This window comes from Mycteria americana, unplaced genomic scaffold, assembly GCF_035582795.1.
Source record: "Mycteria americana isolate JAX WOST 10 ecotype Jacksonville Zoo and Gardens unplaced genomic scaffold, USCA_MyAme_1.0 Scaffold_44, whole genome shotgun sequence".
Lineage (NCBI taxonomy): Eukaryota > Metazoa > Chordata > Aves > Ciconiiformes > Ciconiidae > Mycteria > Mycteria americana.
Genome location: NW_027445631.1, coordinates 1,057,091 through 1,070,049, shown reverse-complemented (window position 1 = coordinate 1,070,049; position 12,959 = coordinate 1,057,091). Strand labels below are relative to the sequence as shown.

Here is a 12,959-nt window from a genome sequence, read left to right as displayed (position 1 = left end):
TTAGATCATATTACATTAGAGAGACACTCAAACTGGTTTGGATTTGTTAGAATCATCTCATATATTTCCTTCCATGCAGGACCTAAGTGTAGTGTTTCTGTATACAAACATCTTCACTTACTTGAAACATTTGACAATTAAGAAAAGAGAATACCAGTACAATTCTGCTGAACTCTTGTAGATACTATAGTTGAACATTACTTATTCACACAAATGCTTCAGACAGTTGAAATTTACTTAATTTTATGAACTGTGTTACTTTAAAAAATAGACAAAAGATAATTCTGCCACTAGAAAACACTCATACTTCAAACACTTCAAGCAGTGACATTCATGGAGTCTAAATAACAAATATAAAATATTAAGAAGCAGATCACCTATGAGTTGGAAAATTACTATTTACTGAATCTGAAACTTTGAATGTGAAGAAAAAAAATCTAGACTATTATGTAATGACGCCTCAATATCTTTATTGGAGGAATGTCACAGAGTAACTTATGGGTTAAATCAAGTCACTGAATGTTATGATCCTGCCCTACTATTTTATAGAGCCAATTTCTGGCTCTTATATGTTGGATGAAAAAACAAGCAGAACAAATGCTGAGAAATTTCCCATGCTAAACAGCAAGGTTGAGGGAAGAGGAAATGGCAAGCCGGGTCCAAGGAGCACCTCTGAGTAGTCAGATACATCATAAATTAGTGTGGAGTACATGGCATTTTTATCTTATGGTTCTTATAGCCATAATATTGTGGAGCAAACAGGGTTCAAAGATGACCTCAATACTTAAGGCAGTTTACGTGTTATTCCAAAAAGCAGAACATCTGGCCTGTCCTCTTCGAATGTTCCTACCATATCTCTTGAAATGTTCCTATCATCTCTCCCCGTGATATTTCAGGATTTAGATACAGTTTGCAACCCTGCAACCAAATCAATAAAAAATTATCACCAAAATATTTTAAGTTTTTTGAAGGATGGGAGATTGTTTATGTTTGTTTTAACTAAAAGATCTGCTGCTAGCTTAAGAGTACAGGTTCCACTGTAACATGGTTAAAAAAAATAACACTACAGAGCTAGCATCAGGAGAAAAAAAAGTGCAGCTTCAGCATGTGCATACATGTGCTGGTTTTGGCTGGGATAGAGTTAATTTTCTTCACGGTAGCTGGTATGGGGCTGTGTTTTGGATTTGTGCTGAAAACAGTGTTGGTAACACAGGGATGTTTTAGCTATTGCTGAGCAGTGCTGACACACAGTCAAGGCCTTTGCTGCTTCTCACCCCACCCCACCAGCGAGTAGGCTGGGGGTGCACAAGAAGCTGGGAGGGGACACAGCCGGGACAGCTGACCCCAACTGACCAAAGGGATATGCCGTACCATATGATGTCGTGATCAGCAATAAAACTAGGGGGGAGGTTGCCGGGGGGGCAGCTGCTCAGGGACTGGCTGGGCATCGGTTGGTTGGTGGTGAGCAATTGTTTTCATTTGCATCACTTGTCTTTCTTGGGTTTTATTTCTCTCTCTTTGTTATTTTCCTTTTCATTACAATTATTATTATTATTATTTTATTTCAATTATTAAACTGTCTTTATCTCAACCCTCGTGTTTTCTCACTTTTACCCTTCTGATTCTCTCCCCCATCCCACCAGGGGGGAAATGAGCGAGCAGCTGTGTGGTGCTTAGTTGCTGGCTGGGGTTAAACCACGACATCCAGTTACACATTTCTACAGATATTAAGTCTCAAAGTGTAAACATCTCTCTTCTATAAAGAATTAGATGTACAGATAGCAAAATTGTGGCATTGAATTTGAGTAGCTGCAACAGAAGTCAGAAGCATCCTTTCGTATCTGTCTGTCAAGCATATTACTGTTACTAGAGGCATATTTTCATATTTCTCACACTGTTCATCTTCTGAAGCTTTCCTTTATGTCTCCTAGCTTTGTATTTTCTTATGTAGGCTGTCCTGTGTGGAAGCACTACTCTCTGTGTATTTGTCAAGTACTTTTACTACTCCATCCCAGAAAAATCAACTTCCATTTATATTATTTTATAATATGCATATAACACAAAGGAAAAACAAAGTTAATTCCACAGGACATGAAGTTTCTTTAAGTTTCTAAAACATCCTCTCCATGTATAATATTCTATAAATATTTTATTAACACCGGCATCATCACAGAAGGGTTTTTTATTTCTTTATAAAGAAGGAGCAGAGCAGAATGGAGCATTTCCCCTACTATATCACAGTTGTAGGAGGCTCCAACAGTTCTGTTGTCAAAGAAAGAACACTGCTGTAACAAGCTATTGAACAGCAATTTACTGAGTTTTAGAAAGTTCTTGCAGAGGATGCAATAAAAATCAGACAAGTTTTCACTATATTACCCAAAGGCCTTGAAACTGTGTACTGTTTAATCTGCCTTGAAATGTAAATTCAAGGCAGATTAAACAGTACACAGTTTCAAGAGGGTTTAGTAATAAACAGTTAAAGGAGCTGAACAGTTCAAGAGACTGTCAGTGAGAATCATAACCTTCACTTCTAAGACACTTTCAGATTCAGCAGAGGAGCTTTATTATTCCTCATACACCTGATGTAATTTCATTAACTCATCCATACTCCCTCTATAAATAGCTTTTATCAACTCACACACACACACCTCAAATCAAAGGATTACCTACTCTGAAATAATTGGAGCCTTCCATGACTAGCCCCCTATTCTTTGACAGTTGGGAGAAAAGAACAGTAAATAAAATATTGAGCATTTCAAAATCAAAGGGGTTTTCTTGTTTTATCAAATCTTTCTGTTATAATTACAAATATTTGATAAAGCACCACAACTTTTATAGTCCTAGCATTGGGTGGAATCTTTACTTTCACTCTCATGAATCACTGAATATTTATGACACAATCATACAGGCCATCAGCCACATGATCCATTTTGTCCTGAGACTGTCAAGAGACAACATATTTAAGGAATTATAATTCCACTTTTGCACTCAAATATTTTCTTCAGAAAGCACAGCCCTTCTTAATGAAAGACTGTGATATGCCAATATGACAACACAGGCAAGCTTATGTTGCCATTGATTTTGATGTAACTTTTTTTTTAAACCAATAAAAAGTGGTAGACTATTAGTCTTGGAGATTGTTTCTATGAGCATTAAGTTGATTATCACAGAAAATACACTACAGATAATATTATCTTTCTCTAACTACTAGTAAAAATACTTAATCCCAAGAATGGAACATTATTAATTTTCCAAACTCATTAAATGAATTTCAAAATACATCTGCTAGTAAGAAGACATTTTTAATATCAATATTAAAAAAAAAAGACATTTTACATGTACAACCATGGGATTTACATATACCGATAACATATGACTTACCGTATTTTCAAAATACTGGGTCCTTTCTAGAAAACTTACAAGGATTTTTTCTAAAAGGTGAAATCACTCCCAAAAGTAAGAAGCATTGCAAATAAAATGAAAGTAAATATAAAACACAGGATACTGTGTAATCAGTACCTTCTTCCCATTACATTAATTTCTTCTTCATGATTGAAATTCTCTCTTTCAAAGAAAAGTCTTTTCTTTAGGAATAGGAGATAGGAAAGAAACAAAAAGGCTATAAACTATTCAGAAGGGACAGGCAAGAAAGGAGAGGTAGGGGAGTTGCCCTCTAAACCAAAACCAGGATTGATTGCACAGAGCTATCTTTGAAGAACAGCAATGCACAGTTCAAGAGCTTATGGGTGAAAATTAGAGACCAAGCTAACAAAGGAAACCTCGTGGTTGGTGTCTACTACAGGCCACCCGATCAAGAAGAGGAGGTTGATAACGAGTTCTTTCTTCAACTGCAGGAAGCATCACACTTGCAGGCCCTGATCCTGCTGGGGGACTTCAACCACCCGGACATCTGCTGGAAAAGCAGCACAGCAAACTGCAAGCAGTCCAGGAAACTACTTGAGTGGGTTGAGGACAACTTTGTAGTACAGGTGATGGAGAGCCCGACCAGAGGAGAGGCACTGCTGGACCTGTTGCTCGCTAATGCAGAACAACTTAATGGAGAGGTCAAGACTGGAGGTAGCCTGGGCTGCAGTGATCATGCCCTGGTGGAATTCTCAGTCTTCAGGGGTACAGGACAGGTAAAAAGTAGAGGCAGGACCCTAAACCTCAGAAAGGCAAACTTTTGGCTGTTTAGGGCGCTAGTGCAGTTGGGAAACTGCCCTCAGAGGCAAAGGAGCGAATGAGAGCTAGGAGATATTTAAAGACATTTTTCTTAGGGCACAAGAGCTCTCAATCCTGACATGCAATAAGTTGGGCAGGGGAGGCAGGAAGCCAGCTTGGCTAAGACCTCTTAGCCAAACTAAAACACAAAAGCAAATGCATAGGCAGTGGAGGCAGGGATACACATCCTGGGGAGATTATAGGGATATGGCCTGGGAGTGCAGGGAGGGGATCAGGAAAGCCAAGGCACAGCTGGAGATGAACTTGGCCAGGGACGTGAAAAATAATAAGAAGGCATTAAGTACCTCGGCCTTCTCCTCATCCTTTGTCACTATGTTTCCCCTCGCATCCAATAAAGGATGGAGATTCTCCTTAGCCCTCCTTTTGTTGTGAGTGTACTTATAGAAACTTTTTTTATTGTCTTTTACCTCAGTAGCCAGATTAAGTTCTAGTTTCACTTTGGCCCTTCTAATTTTCTCCCTGCCTAACCTCACGACATCCTTGTAGTCCTCCTGAGTGGCCTGCCCCTTCTTCCAAAGGTCATAAACTCTCTTTTTTTTCCTGAGTTCCAGCCAAAGCTCTCTGTTGAGACAGGCTGGTCGTCTTCCTCGCCAGCTCGTCCTTCGCTACATGGGGACGGCCTGCTCCTGCGCCTTTAAGATTGCCTTCTTGAAGAATGTCCAGCCTTCCTGGACTCCTTTGCCCTTCAGGACTGCCTCCCAAGGGACTCTGTCAACCAGGCCCCTAAACAGGCCAAAGTCTGCCCTCCGGAAGTCCAAGGGAGCAGTTCTGCTGACCCCCCTCCTTAATTCTCCAAGAATCAAAAACTCTATCATTTCATGATCGCTATGCCCAAGACAGCCTGCAACCATCACATCACCCACAAGTCCTTCCCTTTTTGCAAACAACAGCTCCAGCGGGGCCCCTTCCCTAGTTGGCTCCCTCACCAGCTGTGTCAGGAAGTTATCTGCCACACGCTCTAGGAACCTCCTAGACTGTTTCCTCTCTGCTGTATTGTATTTCCAGCAGACATCCGGCAGGTTGAAGTCCCCCACGAGAACAAGGGCTAGCGATCGTGAGGCTTCTCCCAGCTGCTTATAGAATAGTTCATCTGCCTTTTCATCCTGGTTGGGTGGTCTATAACAGACTCCCACCATGATATCTGCCTTATTGGCCTTTCCCCTGATTCTTACCCAATAACAAGAAGGGTTTCTTCAGGTACACAGGACAACAAAGGAAGATGAAAGAAACTGTACCCCCCTGATGAGCGAAACGGGAGACCTGGCTACAACCGACATGGAGAAGGCTGAGGTACTCAACAACTTTTTTGCCTCCGTCTTCACCGGCAAGTGCTCTAGCCATGCCGTCCAACTCACAGAATCCAAAGGCAGGGACTAGGAGAATGAAGAACCACCCACCGTAGGAGAAGATCAGGTTTGAGACCATCTAAGGAACCTGAATGTGCACAAGTCCATGGGACCTGATGAGATGCATCCGAGGGTCCTGAGGGAACTGGCAGATGAGGTTGCTAAGCCACTCTCCATTATATTTGAAAAGTCATGGCAGACTGGTGAAGTTCCCAGTAACTGAAAAAGGGGAAACATAACCCCCATTTTTAAAAAGGGAAAAAAGGAAGACCCAGGGAACTACAAGCCGGTCAGTCTCACCTCTGTGCCCGGCAAGATCATGGAGCAGATCCTCCTGGAAACTATGTTGAGGCACATGGAAAATGGAGAAGTGATTGGTGACAGCCAACATGGCTTCACTAAGGGCAAATCATGCCTGACAAATTTGGTGGCCTTCTACGACAGGGTTACAGCATTGGTGGATAAGGGAAGAGCAACTGACGTCATCTACCTGGACTTGTGCAAAGCATTTGATACTGTCCCGCACAACATCCTTGTCTCTAAAATGGAGAGACATGGATCTGATGGGTGGACCACTCAGTGGATAAGGAATTGGCTGGATGGTCGCACTCAAAGAGTTGCGATCAATGGCTCGATGTCCGGGTGGAGACCAGCGACGAGTGGTGTCCCTCAGGGGTCCGTATTGGGACCAGTATTATTTAACATCTTTGTCGGGGACATGGACAGCGGGATTGAGTGCACCCTCAGCAAGTTTGCAGATGACACCAAGCTGAGTGGTGAGGCTGATACTCTAGAGGGAAGGGATGCCATCCAGAGGGACCTTGACAGGCTAGAGAGGTGGGCCCGTGCGAACCTCATGAAGTTCAGCAAGGCCAAGTGCAAGGTCCTGCACCTGGGTCAGGGCAATCCCAAACATGGATACAGGCTGGGCGATGAGCGGACTGAGAGCAGTCCTGCGGAGAAGGACTTGGGGATATACTGGTGGATGAAAAACTGAATATGAGCCAGCAATGTGCGCTAGCAGCCCAGAAAGCTAATCGCATCCTGGGCTACATCAAAAGAAGTGTGGCCAGCAGGTTGAGGGAGGCGATTCTCCCCCTCTACTCCCTTCTCGTGAGACCCCACCTGGAGTACTGCGTTCAGCTCTGGGGCCCCCAGCATAAGAAAGACATGGACCTGCTCGAGCAGGTCCAGAGGAGGGCCATGAAAAATGCCCATCTTCCAAAATGCCCATCTACCAAAATGCCCATCTACCAAAGAAATAGGTCACTTTGGCAGGCTTGCCTTGAAAATTATTATTAATATTTTATAGAGAATAAAAATCCTTATGTGCTTTACAATCATAGATCATAGAATGGTTTGGCATGGAAGGGACCTTAAAGATCGTCTAGTTCCAACGCCCATGCCATGTGCAGGGACATCTTTCACTAGATCAGGTTGCTCAAAGCCCCATCTCTCTCAGGCTGTCCTCATAGGGGAGGTGCTCCAGCCCCCTGATCATCTTTGTGGCCCTCCTCTGGAAGGGACTCTTCTCTGGAAGGGACTCTCCTCTGGAAGGTTCCTCCTCTGGCTTGAACTCAGGAAAAAAAAGAGAGTTTACGACCTTTGGAAGAAGGGGCAGGCCACTCAGGAGGACTACAAGGATGTCGTGAGGTTAGGCAGGGAGAAAATTAGAAGGGCCAAAGCGAAACTAGAACTTAATCTGGCTACTGAGGTAAAAGACAATAAAAAAAGTTTCTATAAGTACACTCACAACAAAAGGAGGGCTAAGGAGAATCTCCATCCTTTACTGGATGCGAGGGGAAACATAGTGACAAAGGATGAGGAGAAGGCCGAGGTACTTAATGCCTTCTTTGCCTCAGTCTTTAATAGCAAGACCAGTTGTTCTCAGGGTACCCAGCCCCCTGAGCTGGAAGACAGGGACAGGGAGCAGAACGAAGCCCCCATAATCCAAGGGGAAATGGTTAGCGACCTGCTACACCACATAGACACACACAAGTCTATGGGGCAGGATGGGATCCACCCAAGGGTACTGAGGGAGCTGGAGGAAGCGCTCACCAAGACACTTTCAATCATTTACCAGCAGTCCTGGCTAACTGGGAAGGTCCCTGCTGACTGGAGGTTAGCAAATGTGACGCCCATCTACAAGAAGGGCCGGAAGGAGAATCCGGGGAACTACAGGCCTGTCAGCCAGACCTCAGTGCCATGGAAGGTAATGGAGCAGACCATCTTGAGTGCCATCACATGGCATGTACAGGACAACCAGGTGATCAGGCCCAGTCTGCATGGGTTTAGGAAAGGCAGGTCCTGCTTGACCAACCTGATGTCCTTCTATGACAAGATGACCTGCTTAGTGGATGAGGGAAAGGCTGTGGATGTTATCTACCTGGACTTTAGTAAAGCCTTTGAAACCGTTTCCCACAGCATTCTCCTGGAGAAACTGGCTGCTCATGGCTTGGACGGGTGTATGCTTCGCTGAGTAAAGAACTGGCTGGATGGCCAGGCCCAAAGAGTGGTGGTGAATGGAGTTAAATCCAGTTGGCGGCCGGTCACAAGCGGTGTTCCCCAGGGCTCTGTGTTGGGGCCAGTTCTGTTTAATATCTTTATCAATGATCTGGACGAAGGGATTGAGTGCACCCTCAGTAAGTTTGCAGACGACGCCAAGTTGTGCAGGAGTGTTGATCTGCTTGAGTGGAGGAAGGCTCTACAGAGGGACCTGGACAGGCTGGGTTGATGGGCTGGGGCCAATTGTTGATGGGCTGGGGCCAATTGCAAACTGGGGCCAATTGGCTGATGGGCTGGGGCCAATCTTTGGCTGGGGCCAAAGATTCAACAAGGCTAAGTGCAAGGTCCTGCACTCGGGTCACAACAACCCTATGCAACACTACAGGCTTGGGGAAGAGTGGCTGGAAAGCTGCCTGGCAGAGAAGGACCTGGGCGTGTTGGTTGACAGCCGCCTGAATGTGAGCCAGCAGTGTGCCCAGGTGGCCAAGAAGGCCAATGGCATCCTGGCTCGTATCAGAAATAGCATGGCCAGCAGGAGTAGGGAAGTCATCATCCCCCTGTATGCAGCACTGCTGAGACCACACCTTGAATACTGTGTTCATTTTTGGGCCCCTCACTACAAGAGAGACATTGAGGTGCTGGAGCGTGTCCAGAGAAGGGCAACGAAGCTGGTGAAGGGTCTGGAGCAGAAGTCTGATGAGGAGCGGCTGAGGGAACTGGGGTTGTTTAGCCTGGAGAAAAGGAGGCTGAGGGGAGACCTTATTGCTCTCTACATCTACCTGAAAGGAGGTTGTAGGGAGGTGGGGGTCGGTCTCTTCTCCCAGGTAACAAGTGATAGGACAAGAGGAAACAGCCTCAAGTTGTGCCAGGGGAGGTTTAGACTGGATATTAGGAAATTTTACTTCACTGAAAGGGTTGTCAAGCATTGGAACAGGCTGCCCAGGGAAGTGGTTGAGTCACCATCCCTGGAAGTATTTAAAAGCCGTTTGGATGAGGTGCTTAGGGACATGGTTTAGTGGTGGACTTGGCAGTGTTAGGTTAATGGTTGGACTCGATGATCTTAAAGGTCTTTTCCAACCTAAATGATTCTCCGATTCTGTGATTTTTATGTCTGTAGCCAAGTTCAGCGCCAGCTGTGCCTTGGCTTTCCTGATCCCCTCCCTGCACTCTCAGGCCATATCCCTATAATCTTCCCAGGATGTATATCCCTGCCTCCACTGCCTATGCATTTTGGTTTTTTGTTTTAGTTTGGCTAAGAGGTCTTGACTTAGCCAAGCTGGCCTCCTGCCTCCCCTGCTTGACTTCTTGCATGTCAGGCTTGAGAGCTCTTGCACCCTAAGAAAAATGTCAGCAGGACTCAGGAAGAAAAGTCAGCTAAAAAGAAAAAAGACTGAAAATATTTTAATATTTCAGTCCTAGAATCAAAAGAGTTTTGTGTATAGCTTGTATGAGGTAGACTTTGCAAAGTGGAGTTAAAATAAACCTATAGGGCTACTGTTTGTCCAGTCAGATGAATCTCGTTCTCTTATCTAGTCCCTAAAATACTGTAGCAAAACCCACCTCCCCCAAAACAAAAAAAACAACAAAAAAAATCCCAAAAATGCAAACCCAAAGCACTTCTAGTTGAAGGTTCAAGACAAACTGCCTGAATGAAAACTCATCACTCATGTTTGGACTATTCATTGTCATGTTAAATGCAATTCTGAAGCAATACTATTTTTGCTGAAGACACATGCAAACATATTTTCTGTTAGAGGTCACCTGACCCTCTCAACAGCCTCTCTCAACCTTCTACAGGCTGCAGCAGACTGACTCAGTAGCCTTGACCAGGCTAAAGCCTGGTCTTCCTCCTTCCTCCTTCACTGTATTCGACTTTTCCTCCTTCACAACCATCAGCTCCTGCCTGTGCTAAACCAATCTCAGTAATGCAAAGCAAAGCTGCAACTACAGTGAACTTAAAGAGACACTACTCGAAAGACATTTTTCCCTCCAATTATTTTGCACCTACTATATCTGCAAGTAATGTATAACGTTATAATATCTGAAGGAAATAATCCTAAAACCCCACTCAACCAAACAACACTGTTTATTGTCCCACCACTGCCACTATATTTACTATGGGCATTTGACTGCATGTGCTACATTATCAGTTTTCAGCATTTCTCATGTGCACTGTCAAGTTTCTACCAGTCTGAAGTCTTTTATTTTTTTTTCCTCCTGTGTATGTTTAAATAAAGAAATCCTTACATGGTTTTAGCAGATTTTATTTATATTTTTCATATCACAGTGCCAACACCTAAAAAGTAGTTCTTGCAGACTATTTCAGCATTAGCCAATTTTGACAAAGTTCTAGCGTTTGGTGTCCCTTTTACACACACACACATACATACACACACACACACGACGATCGTTTGCTTTCTTCTAACACCTTTGCTGGTTTATTTTTTTAACGGACGAAAAATAAACGAAACGATGAACACACCACTGCTTTCCCCTGTCTCTTGAAACACAATATCCCTCGCAAGTAATCCCCCCCTCTGCTTGCAGTAACCCCATTTTAACTCCCGGAGAACAATGCACTTCACTCCGTGCCCCCTCCCCGGTCCGGCCGCTGCCCGCACCCCGGGCCCGGACACGACCGGCAGGGCCAACCAGGCAGAGAAGAGGAAGACAAACGGGGAGGAAGCAGGAAGATACGCGGTCCCGATGAAAAGTTGAGAGCCAGAGAGTTATAAAGCAGCGGCGGGAGGCTCCCGATGCCCCCGCCCCCACCCGGCGGCAGCACCGTCCCCAGCAGCCAGGCTAAGGCTCTTTGTTATCAAAGTTGTCCCAAAACCTTGCGCTGCCACAAACACCTCCTGGCCTCGCTGGGGCCAGGAGGAAGAGGCGCCCAAGTGCACTCCTCCGTCCTCGCCCTAGTGGGTCCGCCTCAACGGTCGCCCTCCCTGACCCATCCCGCCGCGCTGAGGAGCGGGGGAAGGGAGGGCGATGGTCTCCGCCAGCACGACCTATGCTTCCCTCCTTCCCACTCACCCAGCCCCTGCCGGCCCCTCCTGTCCCGCCACCTCTCCCGCCGCGGGGTGCTGAGGGACCCCTTCCCGGGCCCTTCTCGCCCGCGGCGCAGGGGGCAGCCTCGATCGCCTACCTCCACATCGCCCCCAGCCCCCGTGTCGGGCCTCCCTGCCCACCGCAGTGCGAGAGCCAGGGCCCCCGCGGCCCAACTCCTCCCTGCCTTCCGCCGCCCCGGCCCATTCCCGCCCGGTCCCTTCCGCTCCCCACGGGCTCCCCCCTCCTTTCCCGGAGCGCGCACCCGGCCATATCACCCGCAAGCAGGAAAGTTACGTTGTGCAAGGTACGTGCGTGTGTAGGCGCCCAGTCAGGCAGGTTGTACTTACTTCTCCCTGGCCTGGCTGTCGGACGGGACGCTGCTGTTGCTCTTGCCTTTGCCGTACATGCCTGCAGAGAGCTCCGACTGTCACGCACCTGTCAACCCATCACAGCCTCTCCGGGAGCAGCCCCGTCACCATGGAGACGCTGCCACACACACACACCATTGGCCCGCCGTGCAGGAGGGCACACCCCTCGCGCGGTGATTGACAGGCAGAGAACAGGACAGACTGCTTCCTCCTCCTCCCTCTCGCTCTCCCCACCCTCTCGGCTCCTCCTCCTCCTCCTTCTTCCTCCCTCCCCTCCCCCGCTTGCGCTCTCCCTTCCACGGTGCAAGGGGGAATTAGAAACGGTTCTAGAAGGATTTTAAACAACTCGCTGTTCCGAGCGCGCGCTACCCGCCCTCCGTTGCTACCGGCGAGGGAGAGCACGAAGGAGAGAGGGAAAGTGCGGACTGGACTCCGCAGCTAGCACCACCAGCTCCTAGTCTCCCCGTTGTTCAGCCAGCTGCACAGGCCACCGCGCCTGCCGCCCCCCCCGGCACCCCTTGCCCGCCCCTAGCCCATTCAACCAGCTGTGGAGTGCGCTGCGCCCCCCATCCCCCGGAGGCTGGGGGCGCAGCCGGCACGGAGTTGCCTCTGCCACCCTCCTGGGATCTAGAGCGGACCTGCGGCTGCCTCCGTCCACCCCCTCCCCTCCACCCCGACTGCCCTCGGCGTCCACAGTGACCCCACTCCCTGCAGAAGTCCTCTCAGCAGCTGCAGGGCCCTGACACCCAGCCCCAAACTACCTTAGGGTCTGGCACCCCTTTTGTGCCTCCTCTGGATCACTGGAGATGCTCCACACACCCTGCACTATGTGGGGGCCCGCACCAAGCCTTAGCGCTTGCAACACCCTCACCTCTGAGCCCTCTGACCACCTCAGAGGCCACTTCATGGGCCGTTCCACCTAGACCCCTTCGTGCTGGGCTTCAAATCCTCTTTTAGTATGCACAAGTACCCCCCAAGCTATGGCACATGCTAGTTCTTTCAGGCCCCAAACTACTTCAGCACCTATGTCTGCCCTCCCACAAAAATCTGCTCAGCTCCTACATTCCTTGAGCATCAAAGCTCAAACCCTTCTTCTAGCACAGCTAGGAAGGGTAGGGACAAGCTGAGAGTGTGTTCCCTATCACAGTAGGGATACTGAATCAAAACAGTATGTCTTAGAAAAGCTAAAAAAAAAAAAAAACCCCTAAAGATTTTTTAAAAGGTACATTTCAAATAATTGCATGCTCCTGAGAGGTGATAGGAAGAGAGAAACCACTGCTACCATTTATTACTTGTTTTTTAAGTACCCCAAAGTTTAAAGACTTTTGTTGTTGCTACTCAAGTATAATCCCAAATTTTTCAGATTTTGATACATGTTTATCTTTATAAATATATGACTAATCCTGTAAATCGACTCGTGTGTAACCCAAGGGGGCTTTTAGTGTTTAAT

The 12,959-nt window shown here is 47.0% G+C and overlaps 1 protein-coding gene across 2 annotated transcripts in view; it reads right to left on the bottom strand.

Moving 5' to 3' along the window:
* The window catches only part of LOC142403824 (single-stranded DNA-binding protein 2-like), a 231,851-nt gene extending 220,262 nt beyond the window's left edge, over positions 1 to 11,589 (bottom strand). For both annotated transcript variants that reach the window (XM_075490122.1, XM_075490124.1), the window contains exon 1: positions 11,489 to 11,589. In XM_075490122.1, the coding sequence (XP_075346237.1) occupies positions 11,489 to 11,547 (59 nt within the window). In that variant the 5' untranslated portion in view covers positions 11,548 to 11,589. The remainder of the gene's footprint in view (positions 1 to 11,488) is intronic.
* Between the last annotated feature and the right edge of the window lie 1,370 nt (positions 11,590 to 12,959).